The sequence below is a fragment of the Lytechinus variegatus genome, chromosome 2 (assembly GCF_018143015.1).
Source record: "Lytechinus variegatus isolate NC3 chromosome 2, Lvar_3.0, whole genome shotgun sequence".
In the NCBI taxonomy this organism is placed as follows: domain Eukaryota; kingdom Metazoa; phylum Echinodermata; class Echinoidea; order Temnopleuroida; family Toxopneustidae; genus Lytechinus; species Lytechinus variegatus.
Genome location: NC_054741.1, coordinates 30,933,385 through 30,960,319, shown reverse-complemented (window position 1 = coordinate 30,960,319; position 26,935 = coordinate 30,933,385). Strand labels below are relative to the sequence as shown.

Below are 26,935 nucleotides of genomic sequence, written 5' to 3'. Positions count from 1 at the left end.
AATAAAAAAATTATCATTTCTCTCACTTTGTTCAAACTCTCACCACTCTGCTTAGATATTTTTTTAAATTGTCACTTGGGCGAATTCCCTTTAGACATTTGACCTCGGATTGAAGTTTGAATGTGAGATTTTGTCTAATTTATACGATTGGTTATATTTATTTACTTATTCAATTCTAAATCAGATGTACATATTTTTTTTATATAGGCCTATACACTGTATATGTCTGATTACAATGAGAGAGTTGTTGTGTGTTCCTGTCGATTTTAAAAACTATTTCCAAAAAAAAAAGTTTTGACCTGAAAGTTCCTAACACGATGGTAATATGGAGGAGTTGGAGACTGGTCAAAACTTGCTGCTTTAATCTGAAATGACAAAGATTTAATTATCATAAATGTATTTATATTTAGTGGAAACAATGATAACATTTGTGTTATGACTTCATACAGTAATAATTATGATTTATAATAAGCAATACCTGCTGATCAGAATGAAAGCATTTTTATAAATAAATGATTAATTTAAATTATTTAATTTCATTTTCTCCTGCATATTGTTGTGTGTGATTATAAAATTGCCAATTTTTCTACTGTAACCTCGTCCACTCACCACTAACCACCATTAATATTTCGTCCAACAACCATTTGGTCCATGAACCATTTGGTTCAATCATCACCTCGTCTAATCACCATTTCGTCTATGACCATTTCGTCTAATAACCAGTTGGTCTCATATCCATTTCATTTTCATTAATTTTGCACAATTAACTCTTACTCCAATTAGACCAAATGGTGTATGGGCAAATAGCTATTGGACCAACTGGTTATTAGATGAAATGGCATTAGACTAAATGGCATTAGACTAAATGAAAATAGACCATGTGGTGAGTGGACGAACTGATGGTAGACCAAATGATAGTAGACGAGTTGGCAATTGGACGAATTGGCATTAGACGAATTGGAAATAAACCGATTATGAGTATGGTGAAAGCGTGGATTATAAATTGGAGAATGGGAAATACTTGTCAAAGTCAAACAAGATCAAGGATGTGCTACTCTAGACTAATATCCAACGTCTTTTCGAAGACTGCTTATGGGAACCTAAGATTCCCCCGTGTATACCTCCAGCCGATATTTTCGCCCATTTTGTAGCTGAAATTTTCAAATCAAAATTGATGTAATTTCCACCGAAAAAACATCAAAATGATTTAAACGGGTTCGGTGGCTTAATGGGCGCCATACCCATATATCGGAACACAAAGCCTACCCCCAATTATGTTTTCCTGGAGAAAATACAGAACAGAGAGGTGTGGCTAGTGCAAGATGATTCATGATATAAATTTCAACAAGTAAACGTTTTGTTAACTCACACTGAGATTTTCAATTTGATCAAGTGACTAGTGCATATAGAAGGGTTTTGTTTTGGATTTACCAGATAAGTTTCCTGTTTCATATTTCACCTGATGGATGCATTATAAAGACCTTTCTTATTGTTGCCCCACGATTCCTATTTGTTCATGCCTGGAGAAAGGCGGGCAATTTTCCTTTCAGAACTTTAAAAAAAGTACAGGAATCATCAATTTGGCAGTCTGACGTGCTCTTTTTGAAGCGAATTCCATTGTTTTTTTCATGTTCAAACGGAGGTGGGCATAACATATGAGGGTGGGGTAAAGATACTTTTGAGCAAAAGGGTAAGCTTGCTTTGAGCTATTTTAAGTTGTGTCAGCCTAAAGTCCCCCTAATGTTCAGTTTAAAAGGGCGGATCCAGGCGCAGTGTGGGCCCATAGAGATATACATAGAGATGGATCCACCTCTAAGGATATCTATATGAATAGGCACCACTAATGCGTTTAAAGGTCAAGTCCACCCTATAAAGAGAAAAATCAAACTAGCATAACATTTGAAAATTTAATCAAATTCGGATTTAAAATAAAGAAAGTATGACATTTTAAAGTTTCGCTTATTTTTCACAAAATAGTGATATGCACAACTCAGTTACATACAAATTAGACAGTCGATGGTGTCACTCACTCAGTTGTTATTGTTTGAATTATACAATATTTCTTTTATTTGTTACAGATTTGACACTGAGGACCAACTTAACTTTTGCACAATGATCAGGGAGGATCGTTGTTTCATTTGTAAATGAGGAGAAAATTAGAATAGGCCTATTTCATTTTTCATATAGTAAAGTACAAAAGAAATAGTTAGTGGATGACATCACAGGTTTCCTCATTTGCATACCGACCAGGATGTGCATATAACAGTTTTGTGAAATTAAGAGAAAATTTAAAATGTCATAACTTATTTTACATCCAATTTTGATGAAAATTTCAGTGTTATGCTTGTTGGATTTTTCTCTTATTATTTAAATCATTTTTTGTTGGGGGTTGACTTGCCCTTGACTTGTCCTTTAAGCAATGAACACGAATTCTGAAAAGATATTATTTCTGCTATAGCGCCCCTTGTGTAATATCGAACTGCATTCAGGAAGAGGAAAAAAGCAGTGATCCAAATAGGCCTAATGATTTATGACGATTCTGTCTGTTTATATATTTTTTTATTTGATTGAAGTTTTTACTTCTGTATTCATATCATTTATTCATGATACATTTTTATTCATAACATAACAAATACAAAATGGTGATTAGGTATTATTTCAAATAAAAAAAAGTGTAGTGAAATATAAATCCAAACAAAAATGATCTACTATATGATTCACAATTTGCAAAATGAAAGCAGATTGCTTGAAAATCAAGACATTCCAACATAGAGAATGACAATCATAAATGCCAATACTCGTTGAGTTGACATCGAGCTAGTTTTGGAGGTGTTGCAAATACTCCGTTCAAATTTTACAGTCGATAGATCAGTATCAGCTGCAGTAAATCAGATTACACGTCACGTTTTAAGGCGCAGATTAGCAATCGATTGCACATTTGCAATCCGTTTCAAAACTCATGATTGATTTAGGGACCTAAAATAGACTTGCAATAATATAATCGCAAGTTTCTTGCAACGCTCCGTATATGAGTTATTTTCAGTAATCAGTGAATTAAAGGAATTTGATCAGGTGATGGATGATGATGATGATGACCCGGACGATGATTGATTGAATGATGATGATGATATAGATTTATAATAGACGATGATGATTGGATGAATCGTCATCGCCTCGGAATAGAATATTTCTAGATAGATGGCGCTATATAAATGCCTATAATTATTATTAAGATGATAATGCTAAATTGGACGATGGTGATGATAATGTTGATGATGATGGTGATGATGATGATGATTGTCACTTGTTTGTTGTCTGTTTTCCATTTGAAACCAATTTATTTGTAACTAATTTGAAATAACACGGTTAAAGGTCAAGTCCACCCCAGAAAATGTTGATTTGAATAAATAGAGAAAAATCAAACTAGCATAACACTGAAAATTTCATCAAAATCGGATGTAAAATAAGAAAGTTATGGCAATTTAAAATTTCGCTTATTTTTAACAAAACCGTGATATGCACAACTCAGTGACATGCGAATGAGTCAGTCCTTGATGTCCATTACTCACCATTTCTTTTTTTTTCATTGTTTGAATTATACAATATTTCATTTTTTTTTACAGATCTGACCATAAGGATCGACCAACCTGACTGAATCATATAGAATGCATTCCACATGTTCATGGAGGAATTAATCATTGTTTCACTGGACATTTGGGAGAAAATTAGAATGTTAGTCATATAATACAAAAGAAATAGTGAGTGGATGACATCATCAGTCTCCTAATATTCATACCAACCAGGATGTATATTAACTGTTTCGTGAAATTAAGCGAAATTTTAAAATTTCATAACTTTCTTATTTTACATCCGATTTTGATTTTTTCTTTTTATTCTAATCAATTTTTTGTTGAGGTGGGCTTGTCCTTTAACAATTTAATAAGAAAGTTTAGTTATAAACTACATCAATATGATGAGGTACACTTTCTTCACCAACATTCGTCCGAACTGGCAACTCGAGAACTTTCGTTCGCCAGTGGTATTGTTCATTCGCTTTCATCAAAGAAAGTATGACTTAATCATAATAATGGAATCATAAGATTATTCTTACAGGATTTTTCCTTCATAAGTAGTAATATATAAACATGAGAATATTGTTTTGTTGTTTCAAAGGGGCACTCAACAAAATAAATCATTCTCAGATGAAAGGGACATAGTGCATGTTCGTGAGGGGCACTGATACGAGAGAGGACACCTATATAAGAAGGCAAGGGGGCACGGAACACCTTCGTGAGAGGGCACTTGTAAGAAATTAATAAGCACTTAAACGAGGGGCACTTAATTGGTAACACCTAAAACGGGTCGATGAAAGGGGCACAGTACACGTTAGTTATGGGCATTTTTCCTGCATGAAAAAGGGCACTCTTTCTGATCGGTGCTTCAAAAAGTGTGAGGGCACTGTGCCCCCAACCCCCAGGATATCTCCACCCTCGATGATGTGATGATGATGATCAGGATGATGATGATGATGATATGATGATGATGATGATGATGATGATATATAATGATGGAGATGGAGACGTATGGGGTCCATAATTATGTAGGAAGAAATGGAGACCCGGTATGGAGAGAGGGTGGCACGTACTAAAAATGGGGGCAAGGGGACCGCCCCTATATAGCTATTGATTTTTCAGGATGAAAAAAAAGTGTCATTTGAAAGTAAAGAGACAACACCATATCGCCGCTCCCTTGCATATGGGGAGACGTTTTATGAAACAAAATAGATTATTGATTTCTAGATACATTTGAGTTTGCTCTGACTTATATAGTTCAGAGCAGGGAGCAAAGTTTTTGACACTTTTAGGCATTTAAAATATTATTTCAACTCTGATCAACTTGCGCGGCCGGCCCCTCAGCTCGCGCCGGCCGGCCGGCCGGCCATGCATGCAATGTGCATTAATGCTTAGGCCTAGGCCGTATTTCTAAATTCTGATATGCTCGGAACATAGTCTGTCTTCGTCCAAAGCAAGAACTTTATGTCCCAGTTCCTGACCTTGGTATGTTTTACTCGATGTGATTGTGAGTCTTAAATAGATATCTTCTGGTAGAGTAGGCCTAGCCCAATTATTTTATCTTGAATACCGGTACCGTAGATGGAAATCATTTGCGAGACTTGCGCGCTGCAGCATGTGCAGCGTAAAGTACGGTAAACTCCTCGCCTCGGTATGGGAAAGATTCGGGTCGCTTATCTCTCTTTATCATGGTTCACGCAGCTCAACTGGCCTGTCTGCATTTGATTGCCATACAATCGTCTTGGGCCTGTTGCATGAAAGGGTCTTTCGTAGAACCGTTCTAGGTGCTCAATTTTCTGTTTTAAGAAGGCGAAACAGGAAAACGAAACAATATTTCAATTCAATTTTCTGTTTCATGAATGCAAAATAGAAAAAGGAAACAAGAGTTTGGATTAAATTTTCTGTTTTGTGAACACGAAACAGAAAAAGGAAATTAAAATTTCGATTCAATTTTTTTTTTTTTGAAGGAAAAACTAAAAATCAAATATGTAAAAACAGTACAATGGAAAAATGAACCATCAAGACATCAGTGATTTTGTTGTTTTTTCAACTTTTCCTATAAAAAACAATCATTTTCAAAATTCAAGTGACCAAAATATTTCACATGCGACGAGGGGTTTGAATTGATTGGAAGCTGATATCGTAAAAAAAAATAGATTTTGGCAAAATTGTTAAACATGTTTAGAATTTGTAGGTATTTGTGTATTCATGGTAAAAGTTTGGTGAATTTTATGACAATATTGATATGATTGAATTCATGAAAAATGTTCGGTAATACGATCCACTACAATGCCTACAAGTACATACAACAAACCAGACTAAAATAAAAATTGATGAGTGATTTCCTAACCCATGTCCATGATTGTTGATTTCGCTGTTTGAATGGGTCTTGGTTGGCATTCCATAAAGTTGCTATTGGTTACATTTTACAAGCACATTTTAATACAAATACTGGTGATGCTTTCTTCACTAGATCTAGATCTACACCAAGTTTTCATTGACATGGATTTAGAGTTTTAAGAAGGGATCACCGGTCATTCATAAGTTGACCCTAACTTATACGGCTTTATGAAAACACTTTCGGAAAGCTGATCATAAAACAAGTTACCATAACAACCACTCACCACTGATGATAAAACTGTTTCAAGTTACTGGTGATCATTATCATTTCTTAGGTGTTTAAAGGGGAAGTTTACCCTGACAAAAGTTTATTGTAAAAAAGCAGAAATAATAATATATATTGCCAAAAGTTTGAGAAATATCCATCAAAGAATTAAAAACTTATTAGAATTTTAATTTTTAGATTTGTGACATCATATGCGAGCAGCATTCCTGGCTTAAGCAAATGGTAAAAAATCAATGAAATGTCATTTTTTAGAAAATTGAAAATGGTTTTTACTGTATCTATTCCACAACCGGTCATGAAAAGAAAAAAAAAAAGTCATCAGGAACCATTGAAAAATGAAATTCGTGCATGTTAAATTACATAACATACGGGGCAGCTGCTTGTTTAGGACATCACAAATCCAAAACTTAAAAATTCTAATAACAGATTTTCCTCCATCATTCACCAATATTTTTTCTGCTATTTTTGCAAAAAATTTTTTTAGGGTGAACTTCCCCTTTAATCAACATCAATGAAAATTTCATGTACATGTATAGGCCTATCATTTACCAAAGGAAAGATCACTAGCCGTTTGTTAAGTCACTCGTAACTTGTAAAACAGCTTTATGAAACACCCACCAGGTCAACTCAACCCTGCCAATAATTTAGGTGGTGATTGCTGAGTTGAATTGCCTGTTCAGCGATGGAGGATTAAATGGATCACAATTTTATTGACAAATGTTTATTGTAGTGCAATACTTGATTCTTAGTTCTTGCTTACATTTGTTAAGAAATTTACCTGACTTTATTTTGTTGTCCCGAGTTAGCTGCAGCAGCACAAAATTTAAGTACCATCATGAAATCCTAACCCTAATCCTTTAGCAAGATTGATACTTACTCGATATTTGATACTTAATGAAATAATCCCTTCGGCAGCTCATACAAGAAGCTATACTGGGATGATGAATAAATGTATTCTAAAATCGATAACATCAATTGAAATTATAGAAGAAAGCATTGCAATTAATTTGCATTCAATAAACATTTTTCATCAAGTAGTGATCCGATCCACGATCGATACCTACCTGATTTGGCTAATTAGACAACTCGGCACCTCATCTTTCGTAGGGGCCTTATTGTAGGCCTTATTCAAAATGCTGAGTTAAGTGGCATACATCAAAATTTAGCTAGGGTTGTTAAAATTACTTTGTCTTGTTATGCAGCACACAACACACCAAAATGTCTCAGAAAATGTCTAGGGCCTATATAGACGTAAAATCTGCCTTGATTAAAGCCCAATCAATATTCACGCTACAGCCAGGTCTCGAAAAGGAGTTTCAGATGCCAGCGATGCACAAGATTTTAGGCAGGGAATAGTGACTTGGCGTGAGATCACTAGGCATTGTGTATAATAAATGAGCATATAGGCTGTGATACAGGCATGAGAAAGAGTTTAGGGGATGAGCAATTTGTGTCAGAATAGTTCATAGTCCCTCTTTCAACATTTTCTAAAGCATAATGTGGGTTTTTTGTAGGAGGTCCAAATTCATGTAGGATGGGCATGCTATAGTTGTCACAAAATATGGGATTAATGTGCAATATTGTCCTTGTCTTTAAAAAAAAAACTTTTTAAAAATCTGTCTATTCAAACCAATATTTTATTATCCTTTTGATCTAATTCACATCCGTCTCTTTCCATTGGGAAGTTTCTTTGATTCCATAATTTACTTTCCCCAGTAGTCACCCTTCTGTAGATATTTTTCAATGCATTCATATGTTTTGAGGAGAACTTACAAATATCATGAGCATTTTTAAGTCGTGGACGAAGAAGTGCATTACATAAAAAATGCAAAAGTTTTATGATCATAGTAGACAAAGCTTTTTTTTCAATTTCTATGTTCTTATTAAAGTGCAAGAGGTTCTTTATTAATTCATTTAATATTAACAAATTTTCATGATAAGAAAAGAATTCCAAGACCATTTCATGTTTTTGTTGTATGTGTTGCATTTTGTCATCTATGAAGCATTAATTTTCTTTCCTACAGCCTGTTTTGCCTGAAAAGAGAGAAAATGATTCGACAAGGTCAAGATGCTAGGCCTTTCACCCTTGTTGGGATGACCCAGGCGGAAAGGAAAGTCTTACTGGATCTTGTTCGACAGGAGGCTCCTGCTTTACTTCACCCTGGCGCTGTCAAACGTATACGGCCTGGTACTTGGGACCTCATAATGACAAAGTTCAATGAATCCACGTCCTGCTCCAGATCCGTGGCCCAGCTGAAGTCTTGCCTGCAGAACATCATGCGTAAAACACTTCAAAAGAAGGCCGGCGCGTGCACCACTCAGCCATCATATCGCAAGATCAACTTCTTAATTTTCGAGAAGAATTTGATTCTCAACCTGGGAAAGCAGCGACCGGTTGTCTTCTCCAAGCTGAAAGATGGAAAGACACAGGCACTGAAAAGAAAGGCATGGACTGAGATAATGTGGGCATTTAACAAAACCCCTGGCATCAAGACTCAGCGCACTGCAAGGGAGATTAAGAACTGCATGGTCAACATGACAAACAGAAACAAAGAGGTTGATGAATTCCTTAAGTCTCAAATGCCAGGATATGCAAAGCAAACTAGTGTTGCTGAGCAGCCACACTTGGAAGGAACTGTAGTCCTGGCGGGTGTTCCACATCCTGTAACTAACGTTCACGGGAATAGTGTTGCACAGAGCCCGATGCAGTCACCCACTGATGGCACCATGCAATCATCAGGCACAAAGTCTCACAAGAATTCTCAACAAGGCCAGAGGAATAATCAAGTGGCCAAACATAGATTCCTCTTGCCCAAGCCTCCAGGTCTACCACCATCAACTTTCGCAAATCAGTCAACACCTGATCTGATGGGTACTGTTTCCCAAAGCATGCAAATGTCCGTACCACAGAATAACATCCCAAATCCTGCAAAACCGGTTCGAACATTATCTGTTCCGCAAGTATCTATGACTTCAACACAGCTATCTCCATCTGTATCAACTCTTCCAGCTCAACCTTCCCAGATGCCCATGCCTCACATGATGCAGGCGGGTCCAGCCATACAGGTGCAGTCATCAACAGGACAGCCTGTAGTTTCAGTCCATACATCTCAAGCACAACCTTTACCGTCCACGCCTCCACCGCAAGATTCTGTCCTCACATCATCAGGTTGGATCCCTGACAATCCATCACCGCATCATCAAACTCCCTCTACTAGTAAACTCACAGGAGACAATGGTGATGACTGTGTCATTGAGATCAAAGAGGAGAGTAGCTCTGAACCGGAAGAAGTCTTTGGGCTTGAGGGCGAGTCATCCACAATGGAGGTCCACCAATCCCCAATAGACATATCACCAAGTTATGGAGATCAACTCTTGAATCCAGGTAATTATTGTCATGTATTGCACTTTTAATTTTCAACAGCATTCGTAATGGCACAAGACAAGATTAAGAATACAATTTGCGATTAAATACATTTATTGAAGATTAAACAATTTCCTATAACAACAATGAGTGTAAGGGTGTGTTCAATGACAACTTTTAAATTTAAACAGCAACATGAATCATGTTTCTAAACGTAATTACAGAACACAAAAAAGTGCTATGCACCGTTCATTGTCAAAAATTTAAAGCTGGTTATATTTTGACCATCTTGATATTCCCTGCTTTCATCAGCACAGCTTACTGCAGTTTGATGGATCATGCAAAAGGTTATCTCTGGCGCACACTTTTCGAAGTAATGTGTATGCTTCCACTGCCATAGCACATTTATAGACATTTGAAAACTCAATTGCCATCAGAGTGGCATTTTGTTGCATTAACACTAATGATTTCACAAGTACTGTAAGGGCATAAGTATTGAGAAATTATGTCCATATTCTGATTATTTATGACATTGATTTTAAAGATGCGATTCCCATTCCCAAAATAAGACTCCAGACAAAGTTAATAGCAGAGATTTTTTGATTTACCTGCATTCAGAATATTTCTTTAATGTGCTCTTCTTTTCAGCGTTTACTGAAATGGTTCTAATTTGTTTCATGATGATCTTATCCTTTCTCTCTCTCTTGTTTTGGTATTATAAAAAATCTCAAGCTGTTCATTAATTCTGATTGTCTTACCTTAACTTGATATGATGCAGGTGTGAACCAAGTCAAAAAGGCGTCACCTGCCCAGTCTACACTGCCCCAACGAGCAGAGCCTTCCAGCGATAAGGATGGTCTGAGGAATGTGCAGATCACTGTCCACAGAGATCAGGGAGGTCACCAAAACCCCATGGAGCAGAACCAAGGAACCAGTAACATCGCTTCGTCAAGTTTTACATCCGCACTCCCGTGTGAGGAGACTCCGAACTCTTCTGGCTATCTCATCCAGAGTAGCTCCCAGTTTCTTTCTCAAAACCAACTCTTCTCCCACGATTCAAGCTGCTCGACAAATGGACTAACGACTGATCTCTCGACTGAGATGCAGGACAGTGGCATCCGCCTGTTGGAACCCAAAAAAGATGGAGAGAGTTTTCGGAGATCCCGGCTCAAGAGGAGGAAAGAAAGTGTCGGCACTTTAAGGAAGCGTCTCTTGCAGCAAGAACATGATCTTCGGGTGCAAATGATGAGAGAGGAGCATGCATGGATGTTGGAAGAACACGTGTGGAAGCGAGAGGAACACGAGCTACGTATGAATATGATTAGGATCAACTCAAAGTTTTAAAAAGGAAAAGATAAATAGGAATCTTTTGTTGCTTGAAACATTGAAAATCCACTATTTTTTTAAATGTTTATTTTATTGTGTTCGAATTTCTGACATCCATCTGTCCGAATTCATCCAGTTATGTCAGCCACTATGACCGATAACCTAGGAAGATGCCATTGGAGTCAAAAGAAAAGAGATATTTCTTGACTTGGTCCTTAAAGACCCTTAATCAAGTATCAACAATTTGTTTTTTATTTTTATAAGTAAAAATTAATATTGCCCAATTTTATGTCACATCAATTCAATATTACTTCCAGTAGATGAAGTCTCATGTAAACTGCCATGCCCATGACAAATGTGTTGGACAGTTTTATCATTTCTGGTATTAGAATAAGGCACAATGGGCATCATGGTTTACGCATGCGAGTGTTCCCGAGGTTTTGTCATGCCAATAAAAGTGGACGTAAAAAAATTCTCATTTATGAAGATATGTCTCCCATGAGTTCAATTACCTGAAAACAAATCATGTGCTCTGAGACTGATGAAATTATATTACATTAAAATTTGCAGTTGATCCAGATCAAATTTTCCCCAATGGATTTGCTAGAGGAGATTTTGTCTCACCTGAAAAAAGTTCTGCAGAGACCTTGTAATCATTTTTTCTGTTGTCTGTCGGTCTGTAATTGTCTAGCCTGAATGAATTTTGGGAGTCCTAGCAATCACTTTTCCTCTTGGTCTGTTACAAAAATGTTAAAGGACAAGTCCACCCTTGATTTGAATAAAAGGAGAAAAATCCAACATGCATAACATTGAAAATTGCATCAAAATTGGATGTAAAATAAGTTATGACATCTCAAAGTTTCACTTAATTTCACAAAGCACTTACATGCGTATCCTTGTTGGAATGCAAATGAGCAGACTCATTACCTACTCACTATTTCTTTTGTATTTTATCATATGAAAAATTCTAATTTTTTCCTCATGATCATGTAAAAAAAAATTTCATTCCTCCCTGAATATGTGGAATTACCATTATTTTAACAGTGGTTAAGTCAAGTTGGTCCTTATTGAAACATTGTATAATTCAATCAATAAAAAAACAAAAGAAATAGTGAGGGACATCAACTCTCTCATTTGCATATCTCTTAGTTGTGAAAAATAAGCAGAACTTAAAGTTGTCATAACTTTCTTATTCGAAATCTGATTTTTGATGAAATTTTCAGCGTTATGCTTGTTTGGTTTTTCTCTCGATTCAAACCAACAATTTCCTGGGTGGGGTGGACTTGACCTTTCAAGTTTTTGTTCAACATGTTCTTGTTTCTTTATTTATGCATCAATTAAGTTCATACTTGGTGCATAAGAACCTTGGGTAATACCACATGGGTTGTAGAGAATGAAGGGGTTAAATGTCATCTAGTAGTAAAAAAATATGAGGTCTTGTCCAACAAAAGTTTTTGTTCAGTTTGCTCTTATTTCTGCATCAATTTTGATCACACTTGGTTTAAATCCTTGAGTAATACCATGTGTGTTATTAAGGACGATATGGTCAAAGGTCATTTAGGGGTCAAAAGATCATATACTTATTTCATTGATCGCGAAATCACGCAAGACTTTTGGTTTGCGAACAACCTTGTTTGAATATCCATGGGTATTCTGCGTCGAGCAGCACTACACGTCCTACCACTATCCTTGAGAAGTGATCGATAGCTGCCCCACCTGTTAACACTGAGCCTCTGTTTACACTGCTGCTGGATATAGCACCATGATGAAACCACTGTAATCTGGATTTGCAACCCTTCTCTTTCGTGATTCTGATTGTTTTTCAGATTTGCCTGCCATTGTATGCTTTTCTTTCCCAGACCCTGTCCCCACTTGTATCATTTCTTTTCCTTTTTCTTCTCTCCGTTTCCATTCTTTAGCTTCTCTTTTTCCCTTTCCTTTCCAATCTATTTCTCTCTCTTATTACACTTCCATTTATTCCCCTCTCCCTTTCGATTCTTTGCTGTAGTTTTCCGTTTCCCCCCCTTTCCCTACCTTTCCTTTTTTTTGTTACCCCTTACATTTTTTTTCTATTCCATTCCTTCTTTCCTTTCTGATTTCTTTCTCTCTTCTCCCCCTCCCTTTCCCTGCTTTATTTCTTTTTCTTTTCTTTACCCTCTCCTTTTATCTACCTTTCTTTCCTTATCTTTCTCTCTTTCCCCTTCCCCTTTTCTCTCCTTTTCCCCTCCTATTTTCACCTCTTCTTTTCTCTCTCTTTTAGAAATTTTTGTTTGGGGGAGAGGGGGCTTTGTTGACTTGCCCCCCATGGATTCATGCCTACACTCAGCCGAGTGATTTCCTCAACACTGCACATATCACTCACCATTTTTCTAGGCTATATGAATGAACGCAAGGCTGAAAAGGTGGAGCATTTTCCAGAATGACTGTATACATGTAGTTTCCATTCACTTCACCTATTATACCAAAATTTGGTGAAAACTGGAATTGGAAGACCAGAACCTCCTGCCTTCCAATGTCATTCACGGTGTCAGTGGTACAAAGTAAAGGCGACCGCACACCTTACGATTGGTATGCAATCCAATTGGAAATAAACCATTATAAAATTTAATGCAAATGTTGAGGTATGGAACATCTTACCGTGTAAAGCTCAAAATCATCATACAAATACTCAATATGTTAAAATCTGTGACTATGCTACCATCCTTATTAAGAGAATGGAATATATCATCATAATGACGTCATAGCAATGGTACGATATGCTACAATTCGAAATCTATGTGGCCTTTACTCCAAAATCATCCAGATTGTTAAATTAGTATTTGTACAGTAATATAATATGAACCTCAAATTCACATTTTTAGGAAATCTGCATAATGCGACTTGTTCCAAAATCGGATGGTGGACCAGTCGTAAGGTGTGCGGAGGCCTGAAGGTTTCCATTAAAAAAAATTATTTCAAAATTTGGAAAATCTCAAATGCACTATTCAATATTTGTTTTATATTAGTCATATAAATTTCAGATTACTTCTCTTTCGAATTTGATATGCACTGTATACATTTACAAACTAATGTCAGCATATCATGGTTTATTCTGAATAGATAGAACTCTGCCAAAGTTACAGAACATGTGCTAATTTGTATTGTTGGCTTATCAATGATCAGATTTTATTGCAGAAGAGATCAACACCTTGTGACTGATACAATCAACTTGAACTATGGAAAGCCATCAATGTCATATTTCTTAACATACATGTATAACATGTATACACTGTCCCTTAAAGCAGGCATCTATTTTCCATACTTTTATTCAATGCTTTGAATGAACATTGTGCATTCTAGATGATGGTATCATTGGCTTTCCATAGACTGAGATTAATTGTATTAATCATATCCATTTGAAAAGGCCCAGAATGAGAAATAACATGTATGAGAGCCATGAGACAACTTCCGCTATTAAAGAAAGTATACAGCATACCAAGTCAAAATTCAATTTGCTTTTTAAAAGTCATTAAAGTATTTTTTATTTTAAAGATTATATAGAAAGATAAAGTAACAGGAAGTCTGTTGAATTGTAAATGTTGTCTAAGTAAAATTGTTGAGAATGAAATAAACAAAACTGTGCTGTATTCTTTTTTGCTGAGAATGTGTTCATTATTTTATTGATTTAAAAAAATAGTGTCACTGTATCATTTCCATCTTTACTACATTATTTTGATAAATCATAGCTTTTAGAAAATTAAATCTTTGGTGAAATTTGAATTTTACACATTCTAGCCAAGGCTATTTAGAAATTGCAAAGCCTTTCGGAGGAGGGGGGCTCTTTCCGATTCCACGAGTCTGAAGACACTGTCTCTCTTGACGTGCAAAGAATCATGAGCAGACAGTCCTTTGATCAACTTGACACTCTGTTCTTGAAAGTTCAGCACCAAGCATTCATGATTAGATAACTTGGGTCAAAGGTCATATCTCATCAAGGAGATCCCTCTTTTGGTACAGCCAGCATGAACATCACATGATTTCAAACAATCCAAATGTACAGGTATTTGGTAAAAGTACTGAAACCATCCAGGAGGATAAATAATTCCACTTGTCTACTGGACTGGAATGTCTCTTGTGGCACAGTCTTTGCTGTCTCGGTCAGAATTTGTCTGGATTGGCTTTCATTTCCTCCGTTAATCTTTTATCCACAAGGGAAAGCATCAGTGGATCTGCCATAGGAAGATTGCAACTCACAAAGACCTGTTTGCCGGTGGACTTTGCTGAAAATAAAATTAAGAAAAATTTAAAAACAATGGTGATCTAGAGAAGATCAACTTTGAAAATATAAGACAATCTTTTTTTGTACAAATTGATGAAATTAAATCATATCAGAGTAATCTTGCAGATAAATATATATACAGAAATAAGCATGTTTCTGAAACAAGAAATGTTCAGTAGAACAGTGCTTAATTTGAAATTACCCCCTTATATTACTTAGCCTCCAACAGAAAAGTTCAAAATATGAAGCAAACTTTTTTTGCAATATACATCTACTCTTTCTCCTGTACATTCACCATCCCTGTTTAGATATTAGGTATTGGAACAATAAGTGTAGATGGCTTAAGTCATGATCATCATGGCACACAACATGATCTGTTGCAATCTGATTTTCAAAGAAAATATAATTACATTTGATATGAGCATATTGCAACCTAAAATCTTCATGATCAAATTTCTGAATAGTGGTATGAATACTAAAATCCAAATTCCAAGCTATTTCAAGCCTCCGTGCAAGGATAAATGCAAATCCAATTCTGAATTATGACTTCTTCATCAGCTGCAACTTGAATCCGATTTTGACTTTACTCCAACCACAAGGCTTGCAGCAATGAAGAATTCTTATTTGCGTATTCCTAGCATTATGCTGAAAATAAAATAGAATATTTTTTCAGCTTGGAACCTTCATATTCAATGCAAAATGCCATTATCATAAAAAATCAGGTCATAGTCTGATCGTGTAGTGAACGGGTGGGCTTAAGAAGTGGGCAAGACTTGAGATAGAATCCTTCTCACCTAATTTTTGAGCCAGAGTTGTAGGTTGAACATCTGTAACTTCACCCATTAACATACTACTACTTGGTTCACTATTCTGTGTGAATGAAAACAGACATTAGAAAATGTATTATTCCATGGAGATGGATGAATAGTAATTAGTTTAAAATAGATGGTCATGGGCTCAAACCAGGGGAAAAATACATGGGGGTTGAGAAACAGCGGACTGTGACCCGGAGGAGACAAAGCATTGGAGGGGCACTATATTGTTTTTGAACAATGTTGTGCCCCTCCAATGCTTTGTCTCCTTCGGCCACTGGGGCTGAGGGCAATTTTGCCCCTGAAATGATCAAAAGAGCCCTGGAAACTAAAAAAAAAAAAAAAAAATAGGGAAACTAAAAAAAAAAGAGAATAGGAAATCTCCATTCATCTTAGTATTAAAGCTTATCCAATGTTGCAGAATTAGACAGTTACATGTAAGTTGTGAAAAGCAGTCCCCTTAAAAAAAAATCCTTCAGCATCCTTCAGCAACAGACTCTAATTTGAGCTGCATTTGAAGAAATGCGAGAAAAAAAGAGCAACCAGCATGATTTAATCCATTAATAGGCCAAGTTAACCCCAACAAGATAATTTGATTTTGGATATGAATAGGAGTGACTAAGAAAGTGCAAAACATCCAGTTTTCCCAAGTATATGCTAAGCAGAGTAGTACTGGATGATTTTGTGAGCATAAAACAAACAAAAAATACATAAGTATGAGACTACAGAAGGTCTTGTACTAAAGAAAGTACACAAGAAAGTGCATCAAGTAATTATTTGATGCATTAATAATAAGCCGGTTACTCCCATTATTCAATCTCACGACCAGAGGAGCATTTCATGAAAGGACTTAGAGACTTTTTATCTGACAAATCGTGTTTTATCCGACAGTTACATAGTAAAAGTGCTTCACAGCCAATCAAAATCAATGAAAGTTGTCAGATCTGACAACTTGTCGGATGAAAAATGTTGATGAAATGCTCCCCTGAACTGAAGTACTTTGCCTATAAAGTAAAATCTATTGGGACTACACATGTCTGTTTGTCTTTTTAAGAGAAAGTTGACTTAAAAGAAGAATATATAACATATTCTTTGCCCAATCAGGGCCCAGTAACACAATGGTCTGCGATTAATCCCTAAATGAAATGGCCTATCAAGTTCATTGTCCGTGCACATTTTGCTCAGTAGATTGACTAGGAACCAGTCAGAATTGTTCTTTCAAATTAGCAATTAATCGCTAACCTTTATGTTACAGGGCCCTGTTCTGAAAAAAAAAATGGTTTGATTTGGACGAATATTTTACTCATGGAAAAGTTGACTTTTGCAAGGTTACCTGTAAATTTGATATTTTTTTAAACCAATATTAACCCAATAATCAGACTCACAAATTTAGTACTGATGGCAACTGCAAAGTTTTTCAAGCTCGCTGGCTTCTTTCCAATCCATAACATGAAGCTGTCCTTCATCTTGGTCACATGAAAGAAAATCTCTTGATCCAGTAGTTGCTCTGAAAAGCTGTGCACGGACAGTCTGCATTCAGCAGCTTCGATGCTTGGGGTATTCTTTGCTGTAACGTCTTCATTCGTCATTTTGCCAAACGATCATTGATCCGTATTCTCAGAACTATTGATGCTGCTATTGTTCTGGATTGTGGAAATGTTTGAATTAGCTTCTGAACCAACTCAGTAAGAATATCAAATCTTCCTTGGCCTTGGTGTTTGGTTTGTACTTTGATTTTCCTGTTAACTGTAGTTATTGGATCTGAAAAACGACACACAAAAAAGACAATTGAAATACATTGATGAATAGTAGGAGAATGCGATGAAATTGGCCAAGACAATGACCTATTTGGCAAAGAAGTGTTATTTAAATTATATACAAAAAAAGAAAAAGGAAAAAAATTATAAAAATATAGACGATATAAATCAGTACAAAAAATACATAGAATTGTGGAATCAACATGAGGAGAGGAGCAATAAAAAGAGTGAATTTGACTGCCAAACCATGAAAGTCGCTCACACCTGAAAGTAGTCCACAGCATCCTCCCCAGAAGACATGATATCACAGAGGACAGGGGTATAGAAGGTTCTTCAAGCCCTGTTCTTCATATCTGGCAGGGGGAGGGGAGGGAATAATTTTGTATCGGCCAACTTCATGATGTACTGTGTATACGTGTGTTATGAATGTGTGTCTTTTCTATATAAAAAATGCTGAGAGATAACTATGGTTGGCATAGCTTAAGCAAAAATTTTCCAGAGTTCTTATCCCCTTTGAAAATCTTGGTGAGGCCTAAAAATGTCTCTGCCAGGAATTGAACCTGGACCTCCAGCTGATAACACCAGTGCCTTAACCACCAGACAACAGAGCCTGGTTAGTGGCTAGGCCTAATCCAATCTGATTAACAGTCAGATAAACAGATTTATAACCTTGCCAATTTTTTCTATCCTTTTTCGGTTATTATAGATATGATTTTTCAACAATGACAAGCAACCATCAAAGCAATGTTTCGATACAGACACAGTACATGTATAAAACTAATTATAAGTTTCGAACAATGACAAGTCACCATGCCTCAGCTGGATCAAAGCAAATGCTTAGATTCAAACAAATAAATACAGGTGTGAGAAATTATAGTTTCTTGAGACATCCTTACAACAGCTTTGGCAACTCTTTTTATTTAGATATGTTGTGAAAGAAATGCAGAAAGAGAAAATGGTAGGCGTAGTTCCCCAGAGCTACTATCCTGAAAAATGTCTCTGCCAGGAATCAAACCAGGGCCCCCTGCTTCGACTAGACCACAGAGACAGGTTAGTGGCTAGGACGAACCCAATCTGACTGACCGTAAGATAAACCGATATTAGATAAACATAAATGCACTCAAACATTTTGCAGGGTGCAGGACATGGCATGTAGGGCAAAATTTCCATTAAAAGTGAAAGGAGTTTTACCTTTTCACAATGAAAATCTCAGTGTGTGTGTAAGATTTTGATATTCAGATAATGATACCTTATACAGTATGCTAATGTTTGATGGCCATCAAAATATAAGTTGCTTTTGAACAGAAGACGGGCAAAAAAGGTAGATTTATCGACTGGCAATTTTCTTCCAACAAACGACAATAAACTTGCCATGGAGACCCTGGTCTTTATGATAGATATATCAATTGACCAATCACTGGACATTCCACATTGCATACTTCTTGTAGATCACATACCTGGAACATTGCAATCAAAGAGATCATCAATCAGCTGATTTGCTCTCTTGATGAAGTGGAAATGGAAGTTAATATGGTATAGTCACTAGTGTGTGATGGGTAATAAGCATATCAGTCAACAGCATCATCATTGTGATGCATCATCTAAGCAGAATAACTGACTCCCTATTTAAGTCACCTGCTGCTTCCCAAAGAGAATTTGCACTTTTTCTTCTCTGCATGTTGTCTCGTGAAGTTAGAGAGAAATTGCTTAGCAACAATGGGTACAATCTACCAAGATGATAGGCAATATCTTGGTCATACTTCAAAGAATTTCAGGAGGTATGATAAAATCTTTACATCAAACTGAAGGCAAAGGACATTCGGAGGAAAAAACACAAAATGATTGTTAAAGTGGCAGCCCAGGATTTGAGCTCATCATTAGCTGATGCAATATATTTTTCTCTGAAAAGGCAGACATATATGTACATACAACATTTTTCTCGAACCCAGAAGACAACAGATTTCATCTGAAACGTTGATAAGCTACATATATACGACTTTATGAACTCCAAGTCATTTAGGCAAAAGGGCAAAAAGATACCCATAATTCTATCCAATCAAAATTTTAGAAGGAATTTAGCTGATGGAGACCAAATCCTACCTAACAGAGTTAAGAGATAAATCAGGAAACCCTCTCACAAAGAGTCAATGGAAACTGCCTGGTTGGCCTTCATGACCACCATTGAGTCTGTTGTACAAATACATGTATGTAAGAATCTTTTCTTTTGTCTGCTTTGACAGATCCATTTGCATGTATGTCCGTTTACGTACGACCATCTTAAAATGTTTTTTCTGTCGCGTTTGATGAAGCGGTGGATGGAACAATAACCTGAATGTATTACAGTATAGGTAGGCAATTCTTAAAAATAACCATTGAAGAGGGTTTGTTGTACCAAACCTGACAGCAGCACTTTATAACCAAGGCATTGCGGAAGTTTGTGAAGCTACTCAATGAGCCATCAGAAATTCATGATCACATCCTACATTAACTTTACATGTATGTGGCAGGATATGTTAGGAAGCACATAATGGATGGTTGTAAGTGCACTCAATATCGTGTGGCTCTCCACAAAAACTCAGATACACCTAGCATGATCTCAGACCACATTTACACATTTAATCATGACAGTGATGAGAATATCATTGGGTAGGATAAGTCCTTGTTTTTAGGGCGTCAGATATAAGCACAGGCAGCTTTCTGGAGGTCCTGGCTCATTTGTATGTATCCGTTTTTTACTTTGTAACTTGATTGTGTTATTTTGCAAAATAAATTGAAATTGTGGTATAGATATTTTCACCATCTCTTGTGCAATGAGCAAATGGCTACTTAACAAAGATCCTTTTAACAGTGGATCCATTCCTTTGTTTACATTTCCAATATCAGTTGAACCTCTATTGATAAAGAACTGCTTTTGTAAAGATATAGTTCTGTCTTTAGGATTTATTTTCAATTTAATTACTTCAATAAAAGATTCATTGATAGCTGGAATAAACTCCCAGGAGAACCTGAAACTTTCACCCCCGAGATTTCTACTTTCCTTCTAAAAGATCTAGCCCTAAATCATGTACATGAGATAAAACTTCATTTCTGACATTTCTACGCTCTCATTATTTTTTGGACAAGAATTCATTACAAAAAATGAGAAAAATATTGTGAAAAGACGGAAGAGACTTGCCCAATGTTTACACCGCCATCTTGTTTCTTATTGTTCTTCGCCAACGTTACAGACGCGTGCGTAGTTTGTGTACTACTCTATTTTTCTTACTCTATTTTACTTTCCATGGATAGCATGAAGGCTACACTTCTTCACTGCAACCACCCTACCTATTTAATAAAAAATAAATGAAAAAATAAAAAAATCACTTTTGTAACTAAAAATACTTTCCATATAGTTGTGATTTATTTTTCAGTAGTAACTTGGCGATCATTTTTTTCATTCATCAAAGCGCTCAAAAACTCAATTTGAGCATTTTTTGTCTCGGCCTATGATAATTGTGGAAAGTAAAATTGTAAGAAAATTGTCATTTAACAATCTCTATTTTTAATTCATATGAGATATTAAAAGAATTCAATTTACTTCAGAGCCAAGTTATATGATGAATACAGTAGTTGTATTGGAAACTGACTGTAAAAAACAAAGGCTCCCCCCAAGCCGATCCCCAAGATTGCCAAGAACAAGATAAAACAATCCAAACATTGCCAATCTTATTTCCCCCACACAGAGATTCCTAACAAGTAACAGAAAACAAGGCCTATCACAAATTTGTTTATTAAATGAATGGAAGGCTAGGGCCTCTCAATTCTTAAAAGACTTGAATATGTACTAATCAAAATCAGTTTTTGAACACTCTGTTATGTCACTTTGTAACAAAAAGACCCCATTCCATACGCTGATAATCATGGTAATCTGTTTTTCATTTTTAGAAATATTGGGGATTATATTTGTTTTAATTTACTAGACTATAATGTCTGGTGAATTAAAAAAAAAATCCCCATTCCCCAATGAAGCTTGCAAGTTGCAGTCATTGGTTTTTCGGTCTGTCATTGATTAAAATTAATACTATCTAGTAGGCACTCATTCAATGAACAAGGTTATGCTAGTAGGCCTAGATCTATACAAATTTGGTCTTCTTTGACATTTTGAGACTTTGTACTTCCTAGGGCTAGGCGCTAGGACTAGGTGATATCTTAAAGATGACATTTTGTTCTGAAGTGTAGTGTAACTTAGGGATAGAATCAACAAAGACTGAACATATTACTACCCATGGTAAACCATATCCAAATTCAAACAAATTATTCATGATCATGGATTCATGCACTTGTTCACTGCTACCATCTGGCCTGTGGAGAATCTACAGGTAGGACTATGGTATGCCAATGCTGTATAGAGCACTCACTTTAAAAATCATTAAAATATCACTTTTGTGACCAAAATTACTAATTTCCATATAGTTGCTATTTAGTTATCATTAGTAATGTGGGAATAATTTTTGTATTCACCAGAGCGCTCAAAAACTTGAATTTTGGGCATATTTTTGTGTACGCCCTCTATTGGTGGAAAGTAATATGGCAAGAAAATTTTCATTTTTTTATCTCTATTTTTAATAAATAAATGATATAAAGAATCAAATTTAAATAAGAGCCAAGCAGTATGAATTAACAGGTCTAATGGAAGCAGTCAGTGTAAAAAAATCAAGCATTTGCCCCAAAGAAAAAGAGAAAATAAGCCAAACATTGCCACCCTCATTTTGTCACACATCCTAGGAGCTATAACTGAGAACAAGGTTATATTATAACCTTGTTCATTGAATGAGTGGATTCATGCACATTCAATTTGACATGACAAACAAGGGACAAACAACACAATTATGAATATGTGGGGCACTCGTTTGATCACGAGAAAATATGATTATGAAGTCGAAATTTCTACTTCCACAAATGATTACGTATTCTAAAGAAAATCAAAGACGTCATGTTTATACCCACTTACTTGGTATATGACTTAAATATCTAGTTATTTTTCTACTCACAATCTCACGATTTAAAAACCCCTTTTTACTCGTTAGTTTGATCTCGATGACTCTCAGTCTCGATTAGCCTTGGCTTGGTTCAAGAATGAGAAATATATCTCTTCCAGATTTAGAGGACAGCAGACTGCTACAGATATCAAGAAGTGGATAAATAACCCGGGGGGGGGGGCCACTTACATTGGCGAGTGGATACCATGCGCGACCAAAAAAACACGTAAAAAGGATGTCTTTTTCACGATAGGGCACGTTACGTACGTAACGTGATAAGGGTGTCTAAAACACGAAAATAATGAAAAAAAGGATATCTATTTCGCTAGGAAAATTACGTGTTTAGGGTCGAATTTGCGGGGATGATAAAACAAAATTAAAATGTTTTAAAAAGGATGTCCTTTTTGCCCCAAAACTTCGTGTTTAGAGTCCGATTTGCGCGAGGTGTAGAAGGTGGGGTCGTATACTAAACCAAATAAGGTTAAGCCGACGACCGAAGGACCCGGAACAATAAAACATTCCTGTACTTGTTTAGGGGTTCATTTCGGGGAATATTTGCCAAGAGTATCGTTTTGTTTCCAATACTTGTTAAGGGTAGGGTTTCACACGCCAATACTTGTTAAGGGGTGCATTTTCAGAATATGGAAATTACGTGTTTAGGGTGCTTTTCGAGACCCCATGGTCGCGCATGGTATCCACTCGTGAATGGAAGTGGCCCCCCGGGATAACTAATCCCAATATGCTAGATTTGTGAGTTGATTACCGAAGATGGTGACATCGACTCGCGACTTGTCGAAATGACAAGATAAATACCAATGCCAATGAGATCGACGAGTCGAGGATGAATATGCTTGCAGGCACGTCAAATACATAGGGGGCGCGGGGGCTGAGGGACCGGACGCGACCGGGCTCCCTATCCCTATCTATTGGCGGAGTAAAACAATTGAAGAAAAAATGGGGAAAGAAAGAAAAAAAGAAAGGAGGAAAAAGGAAGAGGAAAAATAAGAGGAGGACGAGTGAATAAAATACGGTCAGTGGATTGCATGTTCGATGAGATACATATCTTGCTCAATAGGCTGATATGAAGTTAATATACAAAACATATTTCAGCTCGGACATCGAGCTTTCATTATTTTATTTGATTTACCAATTGATTTTTTATAAGTGCTCTGTAAAATGTCTGTTCTAAGGTGTGAATATCAACATTTTGCAGCATGCTCTGTGCGCTCGCATTATTTGATTTGCAAAGTAGGCCTACCAATTGTCTTTGTATATTCCATAATATTCTGAAAACATCCCTTTTTCAGGTGTAATATAAATATACATACATACATCAGACACCTGAAAAGTGATTCCCCTAATTCCCTTATTTTTTAACAAACAAGTGCACACCAAGTAACCAATAATGCAAATAGCATTTCCATTTATTTGAAAGCAGGATAAAAGAGCACTGTAGATTAAATGCCTTGCTCACGGGCATCGGTGCCACGGCCGGGGATCGAACCCCGGACTTTTTATGTATAGCCAGACGCCTTAGACCACTCGGCCACGGCACCTCCAGTTTATACCCAAAACTCCCTCCCTTCTCTCTCCCCCCCCCCCCTCTCTTCCTCTCTCCCTCCCCACCCACACTCGCAGTAAAAGCCCATCTCCAGTTTTTACAATCTATTATCATTGAATCATCCAGGCTAATCAAATTGGGGAAAATTACCGGGGAAAATTAGTACCCTTAGTATGAGTCAGCCCATCCCTCGACTTCAATCGAAACAAGTGGCACAGCTAGCCCCCCCCCCCACCCTCATCAATCATCATCCCCGGTCATCACCGTCCGCATATTACGATGCAAGTAGAAATCATATAAAAATGTCGACATGGTCGATGAAAGCATTATACGCCCTTCAAACTCCCAAATCCGGCAGCATGGACCACAGAACGGTTTTGAAAGTGAGGAGGGGTGGGGCGGCTGGCTATGCAAAAAAAAAGAGAAAATAAGATGGTCATTATTACTTTTAAAACACGATCCTTGAAAAGTTCAGGGGCTGCAACTCCCAGTTCCTCGCCCCCTATGATAGTAACTCAATGTTCGATCCATTGACTTGGGGAGGGGTTGAATTCTTGTAATTTCTTTTTTTTTCCTTTTCTGTGTGCCATAACAAGTGACAAAAAGTCCCCTCCCCCGGGCCCCTCCCCCACTCGAAATGCCCTTACACTTATAGGCCTATAGATGTTGAGCATCATCCTCATTTTCTCCCTAGATAGGCACCTGTTGATGGAGGTCATTCTCCTTTTGGCAGGGGGTCATGGTCTTCCTGTTTGTTTCCTGCGCGTGTAATCAGCTGTTTGAATCACCATATTAGTTAGTACCGGTCTAGCGGTAGGGCTGTTGACAGTGTGGCTTGGATATACCTCTGTCACACCTTAATAGGGACTCGAGAGTATAAAGAACGAACCATATCCAAATTTTTTTTATGAATTATGCTCGAAATCAGGGATTGGCGGAACCAGGAGGCAGGAGGCCACTTGCCCCCGCCCCCCCCCCCAACAAAAAAAAATCCTAGTAGGAAAAAATGTCCTTTTTCAAAATAAAATGTGACTTTTTATAAATGAAATGCCCTTTTTGAAGTAAAACAAAATACATTTAAAGTTAGATTTTTGGGGGGCTCGTGCTTCGCGCTCGCATCAGTTATTGTTTAGTAAGGTACTCGCAGCCTGTTCATAGTTACGAAAATGCTTATATAGAATGTTCAGTTTTCGGGTTGGAATATCACAAATTTTTGGCTCGTTTTCCGTGCTCGCATCAATTATTGTTTTGTAAAGTGCTCTGTTTCTGGTTATAAAAATGCTTAGAATGTACATTTTTCAGATTAGGTCACAAGTATTCAGCTCGCTTGATGAGATAATTATGTATTCTACTTAACAGGTTCCTTTTCTGGTAAAAAAAAATCAGCTCGCGTTAATTTTCTAGTTAGGTAGATGATATCGTTTTCATGATTACAAAAACTGTTCGGAAAATTTTAATTTTCATGTCTTAAATGTCCCAAAGATTGAGCTCGCGATTCGCGCTCGCAACATCTCAAGAGAATGCCCTTTTAACAGTTATTATCGCCACAATTAACAAAAAAGTGAGTTTTACATCTTCAGATTTGAACATTTTTTAATAAGCGCTCGCTCGCTACCCCTTCTTGCCCAAAAAATAAAGCCAAAATATACGATATCTTATCAACCAGAAACCACTTTTAAAATGCTTTCCTCAACTGAATTACTACAAAACACACATCTAATTCTCACAGATGATGATTTCATGGCGAAAATATCCGTTGCACCAAAAAGCCCATTTTGACAAAAGGTGCCCTTTTTGGCTTTGGCCCCAAACGAAAATACGTTCCGCCGACCCTGCTCCAAATCACAAATTTAAGTTCCTGGCCAATCAGCCGAAGATTTGAAAATTAATATTTATTCATTTAGAAAATTTTAGAACATCTCTTTTTTCCTATACTCCCTTATACCATTTCAGCCAAACGTTTGGTATATTATGTTCGTTAATAATGTTCATTTGCATTTATCATTCTCTGGAATATTTAATCTGGGGATTTCATCAGCCTATGATGTTACCACCTCTATCAATTCGATGTTCAATTTAAAGATATTACCTAAATTTAATTTCAGCGATATTCCCAAAAGTGAAATATATATAAAATGAAATAAATAACAAAATTTCATCCACTACTTCGTACCAATATTGAAAAATGTTATTTTGTGATAAATGGAAGAAAATAAATGTGTATTTGAAATTGGAGAAAAAAAAATATTCTATTGCAATTTCACTTCACCTTACCTACCCCACTCCAACGAAAGAGAGGAAATATCCTGCGTACTGCAATGAGAAGAGAGAAACGGGAATAAGATGGAGGGAAATGGGGCGAGGGGAGGGAGAGAGGGGAGAGTGGGAGGGGTGGAAGTAAGACAAGCAAGGAAGAAAACGCAAAGTCATGCTGAACTCATCTCCTCTTTGCATCCGTATAACCAGTCATCTCTTCTCTGAACTCATGCAAGAACTCAGTTCGTCGAATTATAACACATGACGCATGAAACAAGTGGATGACAACACTGATCTTTCTCCTAAGTAGAAAAGGATGTTCTAATCGGAAAGGGGTTCCATTCGAGTGCCTGGATGTTGGAGCAGGTTGATGCACTGCAGTGAC

The 26,935-nt window shown here is 36.7% G+C and overlaps 2 protein-coding genes across 4 annotated transcripts; one reads left to right on the top strand and one right to left on the bottom strand.

Annotated features, from left to right (window-relative positions):
- Nucleotides 1–4,951: 4,951 nt before the first annotated feature.
- On the top strand, nucleotides 4,952–11,702 carry LOC121407832. Of its 2 annotated transcripts, none has more exons than XM_041599061.1 (3): nucleotides 4,952–5,057; nucleotides 8,223–9,583; nucleotides 10,341–11,702. In XM_041599061.1, the coding sequence occupies exons 2-3, from the start codon at nucleotides 8,248–8,250 to the stop codon at nucleotides 10,904–10,906; spliced, it is 1,902 nt and encodes a 633-aa protein (XP_041454995.1). In that variant the 5' UTR covers nucleotides 4,952–5,057; nucleotides 8,223–8,247; the 3' UTR covers nucleotides 10,907–11,702. The 2 variants fall into 2 exon arrangements, with proteins under 2 accessions (XP_041454995.1, XP_041454996.1); XM_041599062.1 differs by having other exon boundaries at nucleotides 4,991–5,079.
- Nucleotides 11,703–14,888: 3,186 nt separating this feature from the next.
- On the bottom strand, nucleotides 14,889–22,848 carry LOC121407830 (proteasome assembly chaperone 4-like). 2 transcript variants are annotated; one of them, XM_041599060.1, is made up of 4 exons: nucleotides 22,746–22,848; nucleotides 17,344–17,719; nucleotides 15,941–16,016; nucleotides 14,889–15,147 (listed from the first exon to the last, which is right to left on the bottom strand). In XM_041599060.1, the coding sequence occupies exons 2-4, from the start codon at nucleotides 17,545–17,547 to the stop codon at nucleotides 15,026–15,028; spliced, it is 402 nt and encodes a 133-aa protein (XP_041454994.1). In that variant the 5' UTR covers nucleotides 17,548–17,719; nucleotides 22,746–22,848; the 3' UTR covers nucleotides 14,889–15,025. The 2 variants fall into 2 exon arrangements, with proteins under 2 accessions (XP_041454994.1, XP_041454993.1); XM_041599059.1 differs by having other exon boundaries at nucleotides 22,706–22,814.
- Nucleotides 22,849–26,935: the final 4,087 nt, after the last annotated feature.

Excerpts from the sequence above, each read along its gene's own strand:
- LOC121407832 (XM_041599061.1), top strand. The coding sequence starts at position 8,248 with ATGATTCGACAAGGTCAAGATGCTAGGCCTTTCACCCTTGTTGGGATG. Across the intron at positions 9,584-10,340 it reads AGATCAACTCTTGAATCCAG|GTGTGAACCAAGTCAAAAAG; the intron begins GTAATTATTGTC and ends GATATGATGCAG.
- LOC121407830 (XM_041599060.1), bottom strand. The coding sequence starts at position 17,547 with ATGACGAATGAAGACGTTACAGCAAAGAATACCCCAAGCATCGAAGCT. Across the intron at positions 16,017-17,343 it reads TTGCCATCAGTACTAAATTT|AATAGTGAACCAAGTAGTAG; the intron begins GTGAGTCTGATT and ends TCATTCACACAG. Across the intron at positions 15,148-15,940 it reads AACTCTGGCTCAAAAATTAG|CAAAGTCCACCGGCAAACAG; the intron begins GTGAGAAGGATT and ends TTTTATTTTCAG.